General features: G+C 37.6%; 1 protein-coding gene across 1 annotated transcript in view; it reads right to left on the bottom strand.

Annotated features, from left to right (window-relative positions):
* sorcs1 (sortilin-related VPS10 domain containing receptor 1) overlaps positions 1-11,974 on the bottom strand; it is a 183,795-nt gene extending 171,821 nt beyond the window's left edge. Inside the window, 1 exon segment of the mRNA XM_028443367.1 lies at positions 11,405-11,974. Coding sequence (XP_028299168.1) covers positions 11,405-11,935 — 531 coding nt within the window. The 5' untranslated portion in view covers positions 11,936-11,974.
* Positions 11,975-20,912: the final 8,938 nt, after the last annotated feature.

Below are 20,912 nucleotides of genomic sequence, written 5' to 3'. Positions count from 1 at the left end.
CACTTTTATATTTTTTTGTATGGTGTATTTTTCTGTAACGTATGTTTTTTGGAGTCATGTGTATTTGTGTATCTTTCTGTTGTCTTTTTGTGCATAAATGTTTGCTGTTTTTTTTTTTATTTTAATTTTTTTGTAATGTATGATTTTTTGGAGTCGTGTATTTTTGTATAATTATTAATTTTGTTGCGATAGTAGTGATATTCAGAGGTAATTTTGTGTATTTTTTGAATAAATATTTAGTTTTGTGTATTTTGAGTCATTTTCATATTTTTGTTATATTTTTCTGTAAATGTATGTTTTTTTTTTAAGTCGAGTACAGTGCCCGTCGGAAGTATGCATTCATGTGGGAGCATAAGGGGTATATTTGCGGGTGCAAAATGTGGGCGCAATTTTCCTGGTTTAATGTCATTATTGTGTTTTTTTATCTTTCAGTTGTCTTTTTGTGCCTTTTTTGTATAATTATTGTTATCTGTTACCGTTGTAGTGTGATTCTGGAGTCATTTGGTGTATTTTTTGTATAAATATTGTTTATTTTTTGTTTTGTTCATTTAGTTTATTTTTATTATAAATACTGTGTGTGTTATCTCTCTCGTGCGTGTCTTACACATAATCCGTCGCAGGTTGTTAAGAGAGACACAGAAGTACCACGAAAAATAAACGTTTTGCTACACCAACTATCTAAACGGCTCTGTGTGAGTTCAGTTTTTTCATCCCGGTGTTGTGCACGAACGTGCATCAGCCGTGTGTGTGTGTGTTTACATTATAGCTGCTAGCATCTTTCTTAGCACATAGAATAATATAAGAAAAACTCACCCTTGTGCAGAACAAACAATCATAGTGAAGCCATGTTGTGGACCCATTATTATTATTATTATAATTACTTCAGCCACTGCTTGTTACAGAAAAACTTAACTATTGACGCTAAAACATTTTGCAAATATATGTCGAGTCACTGTCAATCTTTACTTCAAACAAAACTACAGTACGCCAGTTAAGTCAACTATTCATCAGCATGAATGGCTATTCTGTACAGAAAAAGTTGGTCACACCAGTGCCACCACTGGTTAAGTTTGTGTAGAGCCCTGATGATAATACACAAAAAATAGTATTAGCGTAAATAGTAATAGTAATAATAGTAATGGTTATAATAATAATAATAATAGCAATAACAAAGTAATATAATAAGAATCTAGTAACAATAATATGATAAAAAACAATAAAAAATATTAAATAATGATATGGTAATATGATGATTATATAGCAATGTTAATAATACAATGATAATATAAAATATGATAATATAGCAATGCTAATAATACAATGACAATACCAGTAACTATAATATAAAAGATTAATAATTAAAAAGGAGTTTAAAAATATAATGATCATTATAATAAAGCCAATAACATTAATACAGTCGTACAATTATATAATAATAATAATGGCAATAAGAAAAGAGCAAAGAGAATCCAGTAACTGTAATACAATTATAAAAATAAAATAATAAGGCAATTGCAATATTAATAATAATACAATGAGAATACAAAATTTAAAAAAAAAAAGAATAACAATAACAATGCAGTAATAGTACAATTAGATAGGGATATAATATTAATTGTAGAAGTAGTAATAGTTATAATAACAATAGCAATAACATATAATTAGAATCCCGTAACTATAATAACATAATAAATATTAAAATAAAACAGCGTGTGCGATTTCCCCGGTGTATTTCTATGGGATATGAACATGATAAATGTGTTTGTTGTTTTTTAACTCACTTTTATATTTTTTGGTTTGGTGTATTTTTCTGTAATGTATGTTTTTTGGAGTCAATGTGTATTTGTGTATCTTTCTGTTTTAGTATATTTAAATAAGAAAATACGAATGTGTTTGAGACGCTGATAACCAAACTCCATAAACATTGTAGCGCCAATCAGAAAAACAACCAAACTGTGCAAAACAAAACGTAAAGCTCCAAACTACCTGAGTGAGTAAGTAAATTAAAGTATTATGTACAATTCGGCTGTCTTTTTAAAAAAACTAAAATATTTTTTTACCTTCGAACCGAGTGGTCAGAGCTTAGCTTCCATGCACAGCATGACATAGAATCTACAGTTTTCCAGATGGAGAATTGAACAGGTTGAGGTCAATATCGACTCTAGTGAAACAGCGCGTTATTGAACAACAGTTATATGGTTTAAACAATGGGAAACGTGTCTGTAAAAGACTCACCAGTGGCTGATGGTTTCAAATCTCTATTCAGAAAGCTCCCGTGTTTGAGAAGCTAACAATAGCATAGCACAGGAGGAAGTGGAGTCTGCCGTGGCTCACACACACGAACATCAGTGACTAACATCAGGCCCAATAAGTGAGACTTAAGAGCTTTGCTAGTTTATCAGTGTAAACACAGCTGCTCAGACGTTCCTCTCCGTATAAAACTATCTTCTTCTCTCTCACTCGTGTTTACAGTCCGTGTCTGCTGGGCTGTGTGCACACGTGACTCTTGCTCGTGTGAGGAAATAGATATAGATGGTGCGCTAGCGCCCCCTCACACCCTGAGGTCAAAAGTTGAATAGGTTTCACTTCAGGACCGTCTAGAAGAGAAATAAAATTAAAATAAACATTTTGAAATGACAAAATTACTCCAAAATAACAGATACACACACTCGGGGTATTTGTAACCCGTCGAGCGAGTTTCAGGTCGAACTGGCATCGCGTCGGGGAGATATTTGCTCCACACACACACACACACACACACAGACCTCCCTTGAATTATAGTATAAATGTGGTTCACTGACACCTAGTGACCAGGCCTTTATGTGCTATACATATCTTAGTTAGGGATGTAACGACTAATTGTAAGGTAGTTAAAAATCGATTCATAGGCATCACGACTGACCGATACTTTGAAAATTGAATCGCAGTACTTTTTTTAAACAGCAGAGGGCGCTATATATTTATACCTTCTCTTGTCCAGCAGTGTACCGTCTTTGTTCTGTTTGTTTCTGTCTCCATTCAGGTGCTGCCCATTGTCTTGATGGCCTTCCTTGCACTTTCTAAGCTGCTTTTTGTTTCGTATTCTCGCAAATACCTAAACTGTTTGAATACAAATTCATCAAATTAACGCATTTTAGAAAATCACTGCTATGATTATAAAAAAAGACAAAGGTGGAAATTTGAAGTATTTTTCAATCTGATCCATTGATCAGTCAACACAATAATCAACTCGATTGAACTGAGATTATTGGATAATAAGGATGTGGCTTGTGCTAATTAAGCTACCGGAGCAGAGCTTTAAGTGAACATCTCAACTACTGTCAGAGCAGTAATTAATAAAGCCATGAGTATCATCTGTCTCCTCCTCCATCTGTTTTTCCTGGTTGATTTACGACTGTCACTCGTATCAGTGTTTGAAGCGTATTATACACAAATAACCATCTGCTCTACATTGCCAGATACAGCTGGTAATTCCCCCCCTCCTCCCCCCAATAACAATAAAAACAAAAACAAAACAAAAAAAACTTCCCCTAGACTTCCGACTTAAGACGCTTTAAAGCCAAACTGGCAACGCAGCCTATACAACAGCTAACGTTCCTTCTCCGCTCCGTGTTTGGTTATTTTTCTCTTCATTGGTCATGTCTTGTTTTTGAGCCCGTTTTGCTTATTTTTACCCTTTTTCTGCAACTACACCAAACGTGCATGGTCTGTAATTGACACCCATGATTTACATCTTTAAAATGACTATAAACAATTAGTTTAAAATGGCAAATAATGGGCATGACAAATATAAAATAAGCATGAAATAAGATGAAAAGAGGTTAAAAGTGACAATAATGGGTCAACACACATGACTATAGGTAGAAAGGGTTTATAAGTGCTGAACATGTCTTGAAAGTTAAACAAAAAATATGCAGAAAAGGCATTCAAATGTGATGGAGAAGTGTCAGAAATGGGAGTTATGTAACAAAGTTTTTACAAATGTGGCCTAAAACCTTTAAAAAATCCTTATTAGAAGATCTATGCCTAACAAAAAGCATTATTTTGCACCAAATTCATTTAATTAACGTTTACAAATGGGACTAGTTTACCCTGTGCGCCGCCATGTTGAAATGACGTCATTAATGACGTGATAACACAGGGTAACTAGTCCCATTTTTGAAAGTTAATTAAACGAATATGGTGCAAAATAATGCATTTTGTTGGATATAGATCTTTGAATAAGGATATTTCAAAGGTTTTAGGCTACATTTAAAAAAAACAGTGGAGGATCCCTTTAAAAGGAGCAAAAATATGGCAATAAAAAGCAATGAAAATAGGTTAAAATATGGTCACTTTTAACCTCTTCACCATATTTTGTGCTTATTTTTACAAAATTAACCACATTCACAATTTGTCATGGCCAATTGTTTGCAAGTTTCAACTAATTGTTCCAATACTGACACTTTGAACCCTTTTTACCACTTTTTCTGTGGTTTTCCACCATTTGTGGTCAGTTTTAACTTTTAACCCATTTTATTTGTGATTAAAACCAGGATTTCCATCGTTAAGATGACTATGATAATAATAAACGTTCCTGAATAACAGTGGATATTATTCAGATGAGTAAATAAATGTGGTTATCACAGATTCATAGAACAATAGACCATCATTTTACTGACTTTATGGATGGACCCCAAAAATCTCTCCCCTTTATTCCCCCTTATAGATGGTCCTGTCTCCACATGACTGTTCTTCAATGTTCATGTCTGTGTTCAACCACCTTCAGCTACAGTGGGGGTCCCCGCTCTCTGAGACCTTTATTTTGGGGGTCGTGGGGCTGAAAAGGTGGAGAACCAGTGCTCTGGTTGGGCTCATCTCAGGGGGGGTGAGTCTCCCTACAGAGATGAGGTCTGCAGACTGACTACGTGGTGTTCCGTTAACAACCTCCAACTGAACACCACAAAAACAAAAGAACTGATCATGGACTTCAGGAAGAGCCGAGCGGACCCAGCCCCACTCTATATCCACGGAGACCGAGTGGAGAGGGTCCACACCATGAGGTTCCTGGGCGTGCAGATCTCCGATGATCTCTCCTGGACTGCAAATACCACGGCGGTGGTGAGGAAGGCTCAACAGCGTCTCCATTTCCTGAGAGCGCTCAGGAAGAACAACCTGGAGGAGAGGCTGCTGGTGACCTTCTACAGAGATATTACAGAGAGCATCCTGACGTACTGCATTACAGCGTGGTATGCAGGGTGCACAGCAGCAGACAGGAGAGCGCTGCAGAGGGTCATCTGCACAGCCCAGAAGATCACTGGCTGCTCTATGCCCAGCCTGGACGACATTGCTAACTCTCGCTACTTCAGCAGAGCAGGCAACATCATCAAGGACTCCTCCCACCCCAGTAACCACTTGTTTGACCTGTGGCCATCGAGCCGACGGTACAGGTCACACAAAACCAGGACAAACAGACTCAGGGATAGCTTCTTTCCCAGAGCTATCACTGAAACAAACAAATCCGCTCACATCGCTCACACATACTGATCATATTGATCTTGTGCAATAAAACATCTTGTTGCTATTGTAGATCTGTACATTCAAGCTGCTATCTGTGTATTTATCTGGGTATTTGTCGGTACATATTATTGTCATATTTAAATTTTTTATTGTTTTTGCTGTTTTTATATATTTATTTTCTTCTCTCACTGGCACCTTGGAGTTGCACTCAAATTTCGTTGTACCCTGTACAAGGACAATAAAAGGATATTCTATTCGATTCTCTAATGGGCTCCTACTGGTATTACTAGTGCGTTTCTGCCGCTGGAGGATCTTACTTTGACTCCTGAGTCATGGCGTAGCCTCCAATAAGATGTGACAGTCGGGCTGAGAGTCACAGCGAGAGCACGAAGCACTGCATCATGTTGTCCACCCGTGGCTTTTATTTATATTCATACAGATTGTGAAGTTGCTTCTCGCTGGGCTGACATTTGCAGGACGTGTGTGAGTTCACTGAAGCTGTAATTGGTTTGTTTCCAGTCAGGTTTAAGTGGTGGTGGACTATGAGCTGATGGAGGCTCAGCCCGTTTATGAACATTTACACAGCTTAGCTCACACTTTATTCAATCCAGATATTCTCCAACGAGGAGGTTGTTCCTACTTTTCTTTATTACACCTGCAGAGTTCATTATTTACGGGTCACAAATATGATATTTTAGTTATTTAACAGCAATTATCTCGGACATAGAGAAGCACTTTTTTATTCGTTTGTTTCCAGGATTATGTTAAAAAGATTTAGCGGATTTTGACCAAATTGTAACCAAAGATTTAAGTTTGGCTACTTGTGTCAAACTCAAGGCACGGGGAACAATTTTGGTCATTTAGAGTATCCAATTTGGCCCACAGGAGATAGTAAAAAAACATTGAATAATGTGTAAACTTCCAACTAATTAGATGGAATTTAAAATGTTTAGGGGGAAATTTTTAATCATTATTGTTGATTTGATGTTTTTACTGCTGATTTTAATGTTATGATTGATTTGTTGCATTTTTTTAAAAATCAGTAAAGCACATTGAACTGCCTTGTGTATCTATAAAAATGTGCAATACAAACACATTTGCCTTGCCTCGATATCGCAGTCCCTCCAAATACAGAAACTCAATGAAACATTACAATATTTTCCAGCGTTGCACTTTTAAAAAGAAAAACAACTGCAGTTTTGCATTGTTTACTATAGAACCAGAATTTAAATTAATAGGCTTCTTCGTTTGTATTATTCCTTTATTTATTTCATTCAAGATTTATTTTTAGTTAAATTGCATTGTTTTGAATAGTTTATCAACGGATTCTTTTGACAATGAAATAAAAGGAAAATAGTACAGTATTTTCTAGTTTTTTCCCAAAAAAAATAAAGGAATATTTTTCAGTCGTCAGTTGACTACAGTCCCATTTTGTAAAATACGTCGTGAGAGAATCGTATCGTGAACCCAGTAACGTGAATCGAATCGTATCGGGAGTTGAGTGAATCGTTACATCCCTACCTCAAATGTAAAACCACACACAGCCAAAGCAATAAATAAAATGATTTATCAAGTCTCTCTCAAAAAACTGAATTGCACTTGCAATAAATATGAAACATTGAGGCACAGAGGTTTATAGATGTACATTCTTTAACAGGTAACACTTCTAATCCAGTTAGAACCTTTGATAACAACTATGCTAGTGGCCCCGCCTCCCCCTGTTTCATTCTGTTCCGTTTTCTTCTTCCGAAGCTACGTAGTAAGTCCAGAGTAGCCGCATCTATCGGACTATAACGGTTTGATTTACGTAAATCTAAGATTACCTGGCGGTAGAATACTATTTTACAGTAATTACGCTGCAGGTTCACTGATAAATTATTAGAACTGACTGATTTATCTGCTGTTTAATATCTGTTGCTAATGCTAACCTCTGCAGCTGACAGGCGTACAGCCAAATACGTATGAATATGACAATATACCGAGATCGGCAAACTTACCGAGTTCCTTTTTATTTTTTATTTCCTTTAATGGCTACTCTAAAGTGCTAAAAAAAAAATAAAAATAAAAAATCAGCCGATGGCAGATATTGAAAAAAGTCTATATAGCGACGTCAACAATGGTTTTTATGTTACTAGTGAAAAACTAATAAACAATAAATGATTATCAAACACAGAGCCAAACTACAATGGCCTCATGTAGAGGATTTTCAATATGGTGAAATAATCCAAAGTTTAGGTCCAAAATAAAAATAAAGTCGTCGCAAAAATTAAAATTCTTTTCTATCACAATAAAGAGTAACATTTATACTACAAATTAAAACTAAAATTATAATTAAAATTTTCTCTCACATTCCCAAATGCAGTTATTGACCAATGAAAATAATAAATAAAGTATATTTTCATATTTCCAGAGCGTGTGAGTCTAGAACCAATGTACATCTGTGACTAATCATTAGTGATGTAAATGGACTTGATTTGTAAATGGACTTGATTTATATAGAGCTTTATCACCACTGAAACAGTCTCAAAGTGCTTTACATATCAGCTCATTCACCCAATCACTCTCACATTCACACACCAGTGGGACAGGACTGACATGCAAGGCACTAGTCGACCACTGGGAGCAACTTAGGGTTCAGTGTCTTGCCCAAGGACACTTCGACACATAGTCAGGTACTGGGATCTAACCCCCAACCTCTCGATCAGAAGACAACCCTCTACCGCCTGAGCCATGGTCGCCCGTTCACTGATGTGAACAGTCTATGTTCATAGCTCTATGCTGATCACATTACAGGGACCTGAGACATATGCTATGTAGTTTACTGAAGACCCAAACATGTTCCAGACCCAAACACACACTGACTTTGTGACTATTTAGAGGAGCTGACATGTCCACCAGATAAGATGTATAGCAGATCTATTTCTATATTCTGAGAGAGTGGGTGGAGCTTATTACTGTACCATATTTACCTTTCACAATCTCTAAACTAGACACACACACGCACACACACAGTTGATGTAAAACATGAAATCCATCCTGCACCAAGAGCCACAGCGTCCTCACACAGTAACGAGCAGTGAAATAAAAGCCTTTGTGAGACCAAACAGAAAAATCACTGATTAACGCTTTTAAACTGAAACATGGAAACAAAACCAGCTTTGTATGAAATCATCATTAACGTTGGTTTATCAGCCAGTAGAACGTTCTAAGCCTATAATCATGTTTAACCAATGCATCAAGAGAAATTCAAATGAATGTTCATTTAAAGAAGTCAACAAAAAAATAAATCTTTGTTAAAACTAGGGCTGGGTATCGTATTAATTTGGCCCAAGATAACGATATTATCATGATGCAGCAATTCTGCAATAACTGATATACTGTATATCGTGGGAAAACCCATCCTCGATACATTACGATAGGGCTGCTCGATTATTGAAAAACTAATAATCACGATTATTTTAGTCATAATTGAAATCACGATTATTTGTCAACCAAAAAAACAATTTATTTTTTGTACAAAAAAACAAAATATATTCTTTAAACATAAATAAAATCTTTCTAACACTAAAATCACAAAACAAAGCACTTGTTGCACGTGATGTGTCTTTGTTCTAGATCTTCATCATCAAACCCAAAGTGTTCCATAGAACAGAATTTAACTTTCCACTTGAGGGGAGGAGCTTACATTTGCGTGGATTAAACATCTCAAAGTTAGTATTAATAACGTGTGTGTGACAAGCTTTATTATTTGTAGATGTCCAAATTTATTATTTTTCAATTGTTATTTTTGTAATTGTTGGGTGTAATATTCACAATCGTAATCGAATTTTAAATAATTGAGTAGCCCTACATCACAATATCTGTGTCACTAAAGAAATTCAGAATGTATCTACTGCACTGAATCCATTTTACAGGAATTACAAAACATTGTCAATGAATTTCACATGAATAACAGAAAACACAGTGTGTACTGTACACTGGCTCTTCTTAAGAGTCTTAATACATATCGATATTTGGTGCCAGTGAATCAATAATGTACTGCTAGAAAAAACCTCGCAATATATCGTGGTATGGATATTTTGGCACACCCTTAGAATAAAAGTGTTTAGTTCAGGGGCCAAATACAGACCAGTTCAGTCCGACTTGGGCCACAGATTATAAAAGGAACTAATTTCTCATTATTGTGCCCTAGTTTACACTTCCATATATAATATTATTTAAAGTATGTAAGACACCGACAATATCTAAGCTAAAAATGACAGACATCAGTCCCTGCAGGATCCTACATTTCCTTGATTTTGTGAGCATTTTTTAATTTAATTTTAGGAATAATTTAACATTTACCAACAATTTCACACTGAAAATAACTGCCATCATCTGAAAAAATGTGTAGTTTCATTGAAATGGTGTAATTGGAGGCAGTGAAATATCTACATTATCTGAATTAGTTGGTGATTTACACAATTAGTCATGTTTACTTTCTCTTGCAGGACAAACTGGGGGATTTAAAGGGCCAGATTTGGCCCCTGGGCCTTGAGTTTGACACGTGAATTAGAGGAATTCATTTTTACCTTTTAAAGATGAGAAAAATTAACTCCAACGTTCAGAAATGGACAAAATGAGAGTTTGGTTTCAACTCCACTGCAGTTTTCTAAACGAGCAGAACACGTTTCTATTTGTGAGGTTTCTAACAAACAAACCCTCTGTAACACACACACACACACACACCCTTTGAGGTTTGATCACCTGACTTTGCTCCACAGCCTCATCTTCAACCCACACACACACACACACACACACACACACACACACTCTCACTCTGATGGACCGATCCACCGAGGAAACAAACCCTGATCTTCTCCACACACACACGCATGCGCTGGTCCGTTCGTGTGTGTGTGTGTGTGAGCTTGTGAGGTCACAGTAGCAGACACAGATGGAAAGTTGGCAGCTCGTCTTCACAGGAGTGAAGCATTCTGGGTAAAAAAACAAAAAAAAACAAGAACGAGGCTTCACTCTGCCTAAAATTCACCTTTATACGACCCAACCTGGCAACAAACACGAGCTCAGCCCAAAGCCTGCATCCTCAACTCACCATTCGTCTGCACCTGTAGGACGTACGCAGGACTAGGGCTGGACGATAAATGACAGTATAATATTCATTTATAGCTTATTCTGTTTTAAGAGTCGCTGCCTTCACTACTTCTCAGAACAGCATGTAAAGCACAGTTAGATGTTCACTGAGCGCGTCCTAAACAAGCCACACTACAGAACTCACTCACACATGCTGTCCATTAGAGGAGAAAAATACTAAAGTGGCACATATTGTGCAGTGGTTTGTTCATTAATGTGCCAGAAACATACAAAAGGACAACAAAAATACAGAAAAAGGCAACAAAAAAAGTTACTCCAAAAACACAAGTTTACTACAAAAGTAAACAATTCGACAACGAAAACACATTGAATGACAACAAAATATATTGAGTTTTCAGTTTTGGCGATATAGGAAATTACAATATCACTTATTTATCAATATTTTATTCTATACCTTATCTTTATTAAATATTGATTATAGGAGTAGTTTAGTTTCTTACATGTAAAGCACAGTTTGATGGATTTCTGAGTGTGTTCTAAACCAGACCTTCATCTAAACAAGCTACACTACAGAACTCACTCACACGTGCTGTCCCATAGAGGAGAAAAAGACTAAAGCTGTTGTTAATAAATGTAAGGTATGTTGCATCAGCAACTTTAACCTAGAATTGTCTTTCTGCTCAGACTTCATGTGAATTAAAATGATCGACATTTATATCGTATATCGCCATTTTCAGAAGAAATATCGATATGAGTGTTGGTGCACATCTCCCAGCCCTACGTGGTTCGGTTCGGTTCGGTGTGTACTCACGCTGCTGTTGTGTCCGGACCAGTGCACCATGGCCTGGTTGTGTGAGGAGTCTCCGGTCAGTGCGAACGTGGAGCTGTTCACTTTCAGCTCGTCCGTGCGCGCGCCGCTCCAGCGGGTCACTCTGCCCCCGCGCCCCGGTCCTGGGTGTAGGTGTCCGTCTCCACCACCTGCTCCATCATCATCACCACTGCCTCTCCGCTGTCTGCGCTGAACCACGGGACTCACGTCACCGTTCCAAACTTTTTCTCCAAACGCGCTCTTTACGCGCACCGTGTCCGGTCCACGCTCCGAGGTTTCCGCCCGGATCTGGGCTCCTGCACGCGCTCCCTCTTGCAGAACTTCTCCCCCCGGGGCTCGCGCACTCTCCCCTGGGTTGAACTTGAGCAGCAGAAACTCCCGCGGGCGCCACCGGTGTCCGTCCTGGCACGACCGGCAGCTGATCTCCGCCGCGGCGGAGCGCAGTAGGAGCAGGAGACCGGGACCGGAGAGGAGCAGCACGCGGAGCGCACGGAGCCCCGTGTGCGTGTGCATGGTGAGACTGATGCTAGTGATGCTGCTGCTGCTGCAGAGACACGGACTGACTGACGCTGATCCGGATCAGAACGAGCTGAAGGAGGAGGAGGAGGAGCATGCGCGCTCTCCTCACACACACACGCGCGCGCACACGCACTGTGGCTGCACAGGTTTTCAACATGTGGTTTTCAGGAGTCCAGACTCTTGTCCTAAAATCTTGTTTTTCTGCAACAGTTAAATCAAAAACTGTGTGTGTGTGTGTGTGTGTGTGTGTGTGTGTGTGTGTGCGTGCGTGATCTCAGGTGTTCTGCTGTGACGCAGTGGAACAAAGAATCACTTTCTGAACTACATTAAATCAATCACTGTGAAATTATTTCTTTAAATTAATTAATTACATTAAAAAAAATCAAATCAAAACAAAACAACTTCTAATCGAGTCCTCTTTAGCCTTTATGTTTGTGCTTATTAGGGATGGGAAATATGGACCAAAACTCAAATCTTGATATATTTTTTTTCTCAAAATGATGATACTGTATACAATTTTTAACTCAATAAAGTCAGACCATAAAGACAATTCTGATGAAAAATGTCACACAGGCTCATTTATTAACAAACAGTTGCACAATATGTGCCACTTTCTCCACTGAGGGACAGCACGTGTGAGTGAGTTCTGTAGTGTGGCATGTTTAGATGGACACATTTAAAAAAAAAAAATCAATCTAACTGAGCTTTTATGCTGTTCTGAGAAGTAGTGAAAGTAGCATATTCTAAAACAAGTATTTTAATACAAAATAAAATATAAAAATATATATTTCAGAAACATGTTAAATTTGTAAAAAAAAAAAAAATGGACTATGAATAATATTAAATAATTGTATGATGTGATTTGTGCTGTGTGATTGTATAAATAAAAACATGTTTAAAAAAAAAATACATATATATATATATATACATATATATATATATATATATATATGTATATATATATATCGATATAAGTGATAGTGTAATTTTCTATAATGCCAAAATAGAAAACTTGATGTACCGTGAATCACAATATACGTATTGCCCAGCCCTAGAGCTTATGTTTGTGGATGGATCATTTTCTGTGGTTTTTAAAATCCCATTTCACCACCTTTTACACTATTTTTGGTCACTTTCAACCAATTTTAATTCTGATTAAAACAAGGATTTATATCTTTAAGATGACTATATACTATGGGCCAATAATAATAATAATAAACTTCCTTATTGATGTCACGTAAAAACATTATTACTTGTGTGATAATATATTTTGGTTTTATTGCATTTTCCCATTTAATGTTTCTCGTATTTAGAAATTTATTTTTCCTTTTCTGGATTTTTGTGTTAAAGTTTGGTGAATAAAAAAATCATACTATATATTGTTTTACATATTTATATTTTTATGGGGAAAAATATTAATACTAAACATTATTTATTACTATTATACTTTGCAAGTTAATTTGAGGATATATTATTTGAATTGTGGGATAATAATTCACTGGTGTCCATTAAATCCAACAACTGACATCCATACACAAGCAGCTAATGCTAACGCTAACGCTCAGACTTAGTCACCAGTTAAACCGAGTCACCAGTTGATTTAAAACAACACCAGTTTCACTTGGGTTTCACTGCAACATCACAAAAGCTGAGTCTCAGAGTGAGGCACGATTTTTTCCAGAGGTTTTATCAAACTAGTCCATGACCCAAGTTGCATTGCGGTCTGGCTCTGCTGGGGGCGGGGCTTCACTGTCGCTGTAACACTGCCAAAGATCAATAAATAACCCTGATGATGTAGTTGGTGGTCAGAGGAACAGTGTGATTGGTCACAGGTGCAGAAAAGTATTAAGTGATTGGATGAGGATCAGTGACAGGAGCCTCAGCAGAGGAGCTGAAGAGCCGCGTGTGGCTCCAGAGCCACAGCTCGTCCACTACAGAGCTTACAAACTACAAAGCAAAGCTGTTTATAAATGTTTTTTTCTGATGTTTTAACTTCACCAAATCACATATCCTAATTTTTGGGGGATGAAAAAATGATGTGTACATTTAAAATTGTTAAAAAGTGACTCTAAAAGGACTGGATAGTGTGTGTTATCACGGTAAACTCATTGATAAATGTGCTCGTGTAATAATGGCTGCTTTGAATGTTCCTCTTTTGTGTTTTTTTAAGGCAGATTCTGTCGTTACATTTTTAATTAAACTTGTTCTACTGTTGTGATGGATTTATGCTGCGTGTCTATAGCTCAGACACATTTTGCTGTGATTTCTCTGAGCTGCAGCAGACGATGATGTGTCAAAATAAGACGAGAAGCAGCAATGAAATGATGACGTCTGCAGAAATAATATCTATCTATCTATAATGCAAGAAACGTCTGCGTGCGTGTGTTTGTGGAGCGAATATCTCCCAGTGTGTGCATTCGTTATTTCGGAGTCATTTGGTCATTTCAAAACGTTTATTTTAATTTTATTTCACCCGCACGGCACATTCATGTTCACCCTATTCATCTTTTGACCTCTATATCTATTTCACTGCACAGCTCCTCACCTGAGCTAGAGTCACGTGTGCAGCCAGAGCCAATCGCTGCACATGGACTGTAAACACAGTGAGAGAGAGGATGATAGTTTAAACCAGAGAGGGGGAGGGGCGTCTGAGCAGCCGCGCTCACACTGATAAACTAGCAAAGCTCACTGATTGGTTCTGATGTATGGCATCACTTTAGTGCCAAAAACCCAAGCGCATAAAAACTGTCATCGCGCACTGATAGATCACTTCCTGCGCGCTCGCCGTGTCGGTCTTTGCGCTCACTGGGATCTCTCTGCGCGCAGCGACGTTGAGTTTTGGCACTTTGGGGGCATGCATTGCATAGACGGCCCTCCTTTCTGATTGGTCACTTGAAAAACGGTCAGAGCCAATCAGAGGTACAGTAGGGCGGGTCATCACAGTGTAAAGTCTGTCTGTTTCCTGGGACAAAAAATAAAAAGTTATCTCTCAGATTTCATTTGATTTTATTCTGAGACCAATGTATGGAGTTTTTTTTTTTACTGTGCCAGTTAAACTGACGTCTGGTCTATGCGTAATTTTCCTTAATCTGAGTTGATTGCAGAAACGTAAATCAATTTTTTTAAAAAGTAGTATTAAAACCCTATTTATTTATTTATTCTATTGATAGTCTGTCATTCATTATAATTCTACTAAAGTGACTATACTTGCAACTATAACGTCAATAACTCGGCCCATATGATAATCCTGTGGTCCTGATATGAAGTACGCATAGATAAGTGGGTTCACGTGGACTTACTCTGGTCATTTATTTCTGATTAAAACCTTTTGAAATCCATCTGTCCTGAGTGTGACCCATAGGGAGTTTAACAGCATTGTTGTTCCGCTCTAAAGGGACGTACACACACTTTCTCGTCTGTGACCCTAACATTCCAGTTTCAGCTGAATGAGAGCATCTCAATGAAAGCATGAGCCGGATGTCAAACCACAACGGCGTGAATTAAAGGCTCTTTTATTCTCTCTGTGGTTTATTAGAAAAAAAGAAGAAAGTTTAGTTCCAGTAAAGAGACTTCCAGTGTCTCTCATGTTTGTGTCTCACACTGGTTTTAAAGCAGGGGTCGCCCGGCCGGAACAATCCGAGCACGTGAGGTTTAAACCCTGCGCGGCGACTGATAAGAATAATATTCAGAGAAGATTCCACTTCGTCACCATGAAATGTATTATAAAGTCTAGAATCAGAAGGAGCAGCTTCAGCTCCACAGTGTCATCCACTAATTGGATAATCCGTGTTATGAAGGCTTTAAGGCTTAAATGGATCTGCTCAACACACACACACACTTCTGTTTCTAGCCAATATTCAAACCAAGCTAACCCGTCGCTAACATCACCAACGCACCGTGAAAATGAGGCACATCAGTTCCCATAGAACAAAATCTAAAAGAATAATGACTTTCTTCTTCTTCTTCGAACACGTGATCAGGATTCAAACTCATATGGCAGCGTTTCATTTATTTTATTCACTGCTGTGATCAATCAAACCACACAGTTGTTCTTTCTGACACACACACACAGCTCTGAAACCACTGAGTGTTACGGTTCAACCAGTGATCATGTTATCATGTGACTCCTGCCATTTGGTGTCACGGTTTGATTAGTAATCATATTGACTCGTGTTGACTTTCTGAACACTTGTTATGGTTGGAAGGTTTCTGACATTTAGATCTCATATTTGTAGGTGTTACAGTTAGAATTGTGATCATGTTATCTTGTCTAGTAGCCCACCCATTCCAATTGTTGTTGTCATGGTTTAACTAGAGACCATGTTATCTTATGACTGGTTTCTGCCAATAAACTCTCATACCTGTAGGTGTTACAGTTAGACTAGAGATCATGTTATCTCGTGACTGGCTTCTTAATGATTGAGCTCTCCTATCAGTTGGTGTTATGGTTTGACAAGTGATCGTGGTGTCTTGTGACTGGTTTCTGACATTGAGCTCTCATATTTGTAGGTGTTACTGCTTGACTAGTGATCATGTTATTTTGTGATTACTTTTCGGACACATTTAACGTTTGCACCAGTTGGTGTTATGGTTTGACTAGTGACCATGTTATCTCATGAGAGCTTTCTGACATTAGCATTTCATACCTGCAGGTGTTATTGTTTAACTAGTGATCATGTTATCTTATGACTGGTTTCTTAAAGATTGAACACTCTTGTCAGTTGGTATTTGGTGTCTAGGGTCTTAAACATTGAACACTTGTACCTGTAAGTGATATCTTATGACTAGTTTCTGATAATATCACCCTGATGTTAGAGTACGAGTAGGAATATTTCTCATTCTCGTTATTTCATCACATTTCCTGAAAACTCCTTGTGATGAACCCCAAACTTGTGAAAAATATCGTGTTTTTGTCTATTTACGACATGAGAGTTGAAGTTCCAGAACTAAATCCAACCTTTAGTGCTGAGAACATTCATTGTGTCTGAAATGAAAGCGTTCTAAAGAGCATCAGTGGGTCGACATTCCTCCACAGCAGCACAAAGAAGTCATTTAGTGTCTGATAAAGAGCTCCGTTTTCCTTGTATGGAAAACACTCTGATGCTGCTGTTGTGTTTTTGGATTTAATGCATTAATGACTTTATAGAAAAGAGTCGCATTGGTTGGAAGAGGAAAATAAACATGTTGTTTAATTCAAGCAGGAGAAATACCATATGGATGTTTGACTGTGGGAAAGTTTTCACCTACGCACACCTTTAGAAAGACCTGCTGGTCTTCTAGTTCAACTGTGATCGAGTTAAGTCAGTGGTTCTCAACCGTTTCAGCCCGTGACCCCCAAAATAAAGGTCTCAGAGAGCGGGGACCCCCACTGTAGCTGAAGGTGGTTGAACACAGACATGAACATTGAAGAACAGTCATGTGGAGACAGGACCATCTATAAGGGGGAATAAAGGGAGAGATTTTTGGGGTCCATCCATAAAGTCAGTAAAATGATGGTCCATTGTTCTATGAATCTGTGATAACCACATTTATTTATTCATCTGAATAATATCCACTGTTATCCAGGAACATTTATTATTATTATAGTCATCTTAAAGATAGAAATCCTGGTTTTAATCACTAATAAAATGGGTTCAAAGTGATGTAATTTAAAAAGTAGGAACAATTAGTTTAAACTGGCAAATAATGGGCATGAAAAAAGGTGAATGTGGTTAAATTTGCAAGAAATAAGTATGAAATATGTTGAAAAGAGGTTAAAAGTGACAATAATGGGTCAGCGTATGTGACATTAGGTGGAAGTAGTGTCTTGGAAGTAGAAAAAATGTGCAGAAAAGACATTGAAATGTGATGTAGAAGTGTCAGAAATGGGAGTAATGCAGCAAAAATACATTAAAAGGAGCAAAAATATGGCAAGAAAAAGTGATGAAAATAGGTTAAAATATGGAAAATTTGGTGTCGTCAAATTGTTCAGAAAAACATTCTTGGTTTCTTGAAGGCATCTGGCGACCCCCTCCCATTGCCTCACGACTCCAAGATTGAAAACCCCTGGTTTAAGTGATGGCACAACGAGGCTGGTGTTAATTTTGAAAAAAGTCACGGCTTATTGTTAGCGAGCATTCAGCAGGCCGGTTCTCTCAAACGAGCAGAGCTTTGAAGTTGTTTTTCTCATCAAAAAAAAAAAAAAAGAGAAGGAAAGAAAAGTTTTAGCGAGAGAAAAAGAAAGTCCAGTGAAATCCGTCTGAATCCATTTGAAAAAACCAAACTCGCGTCTGCTTTAAAAGCTTTCCTGGTGTGGCTGAAATATTAATATGTGCTGCTCAGGAACATTAGCCGTATCCTTGGAGCGACGGCTAATTATTAATGAGACTCATTTTGAGGCCCCTGTTCACAGGATGTGTGACCTTCGGACGGAAACGCTGTCCTCCGTCAGCGCTACGTTCTCTGCTAACTCACTTGTTTACCTCAGCGGTTTGTGTTGGAAATGACTTATTCATGAGCGTGTGGGAAAAACGTCACAGTCGTGGGAAGCAGTGATCAGCCTTTGGGTGAAGGCAGCATCGCACAGGAACCCAGACTCAGAGATACAATCAGTAGTAGAGTAAGAAATCAGTGAGAGTAAGAGAGGAAAGCTGGTGAACGCTGGGAAAGAGACGTAAAGTCAGCAAACAATAACCAGCTGCAATTATAAACCAGTACAAAACAAGCTAATGTAAAGAAATGGAAGGTTATTATCCATCTTCAGACCCACTTATTCCTGTTTGACAGCGGGGTGCCAATCTCCGGCTCTCATTGGGTGTTGAGCGGGGGTACACCCTAGACAGGGCACCTGTCCATTGTTATCATTATTATTTTTATTATACTCTTTTATTTAAAAAAATAGCCAAATGCAACAATACAAGAAACAATATCACAATAAACAAAATATTTGATGCAGATGGCTTCCCTCCTGAAAAATCAATAATTACATATATTACTGCATACACATACTGTTTGTGTTCGATAGGGAGTGGGTGGATGTATAAACTTATTAGTCCCGCCCCTTTTCCTACATTACAGTAAGAAAATAATCACATTTTCAGCATTGCTGCTGTTGATAAATTAATTTATCTTTATATGATCTTACACAAAAAACATTTAATTGTCATACAACATAAACATATTTGCTTTATATTTTCTTTTAAATTGCTTGGTATTTGTACACTCTGTAATTTCCATTGGCAAACTTCCAGAATCATATTACAGATTAAATTTGGAAATGACTCACTTTATAATATTCTTACTAAAATATTGTCTTTTTGGGGTTTTCTTATTTTCACATTTGTGCACGCGTCTCTTCTCACGAGGGGTTTAAATCCATTTTATTAAAACTAATGACATTTTTTTTTTCCAAGTGATACAAAACATTAACAAGTAACAATATTTTGACGTTTCCCATTAAAGCGACACCAACCAATCACATGAATGCTCTTTAAGATGATGAGATTATTCATCTCTGTTAGTAATGTAATGAAATTTCGTAACGCCAAATATTGCGATATAAAAAAATGACGATATAAAATACAAAGGTGCACAAAATAAAACACAGTAAAAAAAAAAAAAAAAAGTCAGTGCTTGTTTTTAAACGAACCAATGTATCCGTGGAGCGGCCGTATTTTAACATGTCTGAGCACTAAAGCCTTTTCTAAAAGCCTCTAACTTTAATTTATTTTATTTTTTCCTTTTCACTTTGAGAATTAAATGTTTGTGCCCCTCCAGCATTTGGCGACCGCCTGGTTGGCCTACGCCCAGAGCCGGCCCTGCCCCTAATCTCTGTTTTGCTGTTTATTTGCAAGTCAAATATTACGAAGGTTGGTGGTACCGAATCATTGACACATACCAATATATAAATGGGGCCCATTACCCTGTAGTTTGGTATGAATACTATATTAATGAATATAATGAGAAGCTCGCAGCCCTTTTTTGAAATAGAGTAGGGGGCCCGGGGGCCCACCCCCCATTTCTGGTAATTTCCAATAGTTGTGTGATATATCGTTTCAAAGGTAATTCAACTTAGATTATGATTATGCCTCACACAATTCAATTAGGGGCCCTCCGTTAAAGTCCTTTTCTCATTTATTTATGAGTCAAATATTGCGACAGTTTGTGGTACCAAATTATTGACACACACCAATATATGAATACTCCAGGGGAACCCCCGAGGCTCCTTTTTCAAATGGCTACTCTTACGTTAATGCTCCTTGAATTGGAATGTAATATGACATGGATATGCTATGAGCGGATGTCAAGAGCCTCTCGGATTTTTCCCGTAATTTCTAAATTTATCCGAACGTAGTCGTGTGATATATCGTTTCAAAGGCAATTCAACATAGATTACGATTTTACGTTGCACAATTTCATTTATTTTACTCGGTGGAACCGAGTCATTTCCCTGAATTCTCGGGAACGTGGTACGTGCTATTCGGCGCAGAGACGTTCCGCGGGCCATTAGAACGCCATCGAAAGCAATCATAGGGTGAGGAACACCTGAGTGGAGACAAGAGGGAGGAGCCTCTACATTAACAGGACAGGGGTTGGATTACTCAAGAAGACACCGACACAGGGGGAAAAAAGTGAATATGAACTAAAGAGAAACCATCTAATCCTCTTAGTTTATACTGTACACATTTACAAGCAGGAGTTAAACAAAGTGCTGCACTTAAGCTGTAAAATTAAATCATAAAACCAATCCAAACAGGGCTGGGAACAATAAAAGACATTAAACTCTGATGGTGAATATATAAGTCTGTGATATAGTGGTGTTTAAAAGCCTTAAAACTAAGAGTAAAACATTTAAATGAGGAGCTTTAAAACAGAGGCAGGAGGATGTTTTCATGCTGATAGAGCAATTATAATCGTGCAAGGTTATTAATATTAATGTGATTGTCTCTGATCTGAGGGTCACATGATCAACAATCATGTCAGCATCAGAATA

The sequence above is a fragment of the Gouania willdenowi genome, chromosome 1, assembly GCF_900634775.1.
Source record: "Gouania willdenowi chromosome 1, fGouWil2.1, whole genome shotgun sequence".
Classification (NCBI taxonomy): domain Eukaryota; kingdom Metazoa; phylum Chordata; class Actinopteri; order Blenniiformes; family Gobiesocidae; genus Gouania; species Gouania willdenowi.
Note: the sequence above shows the minus strand (reverse complement) of the source record. Positions and strands in the feature narration are given on the sequence as shown.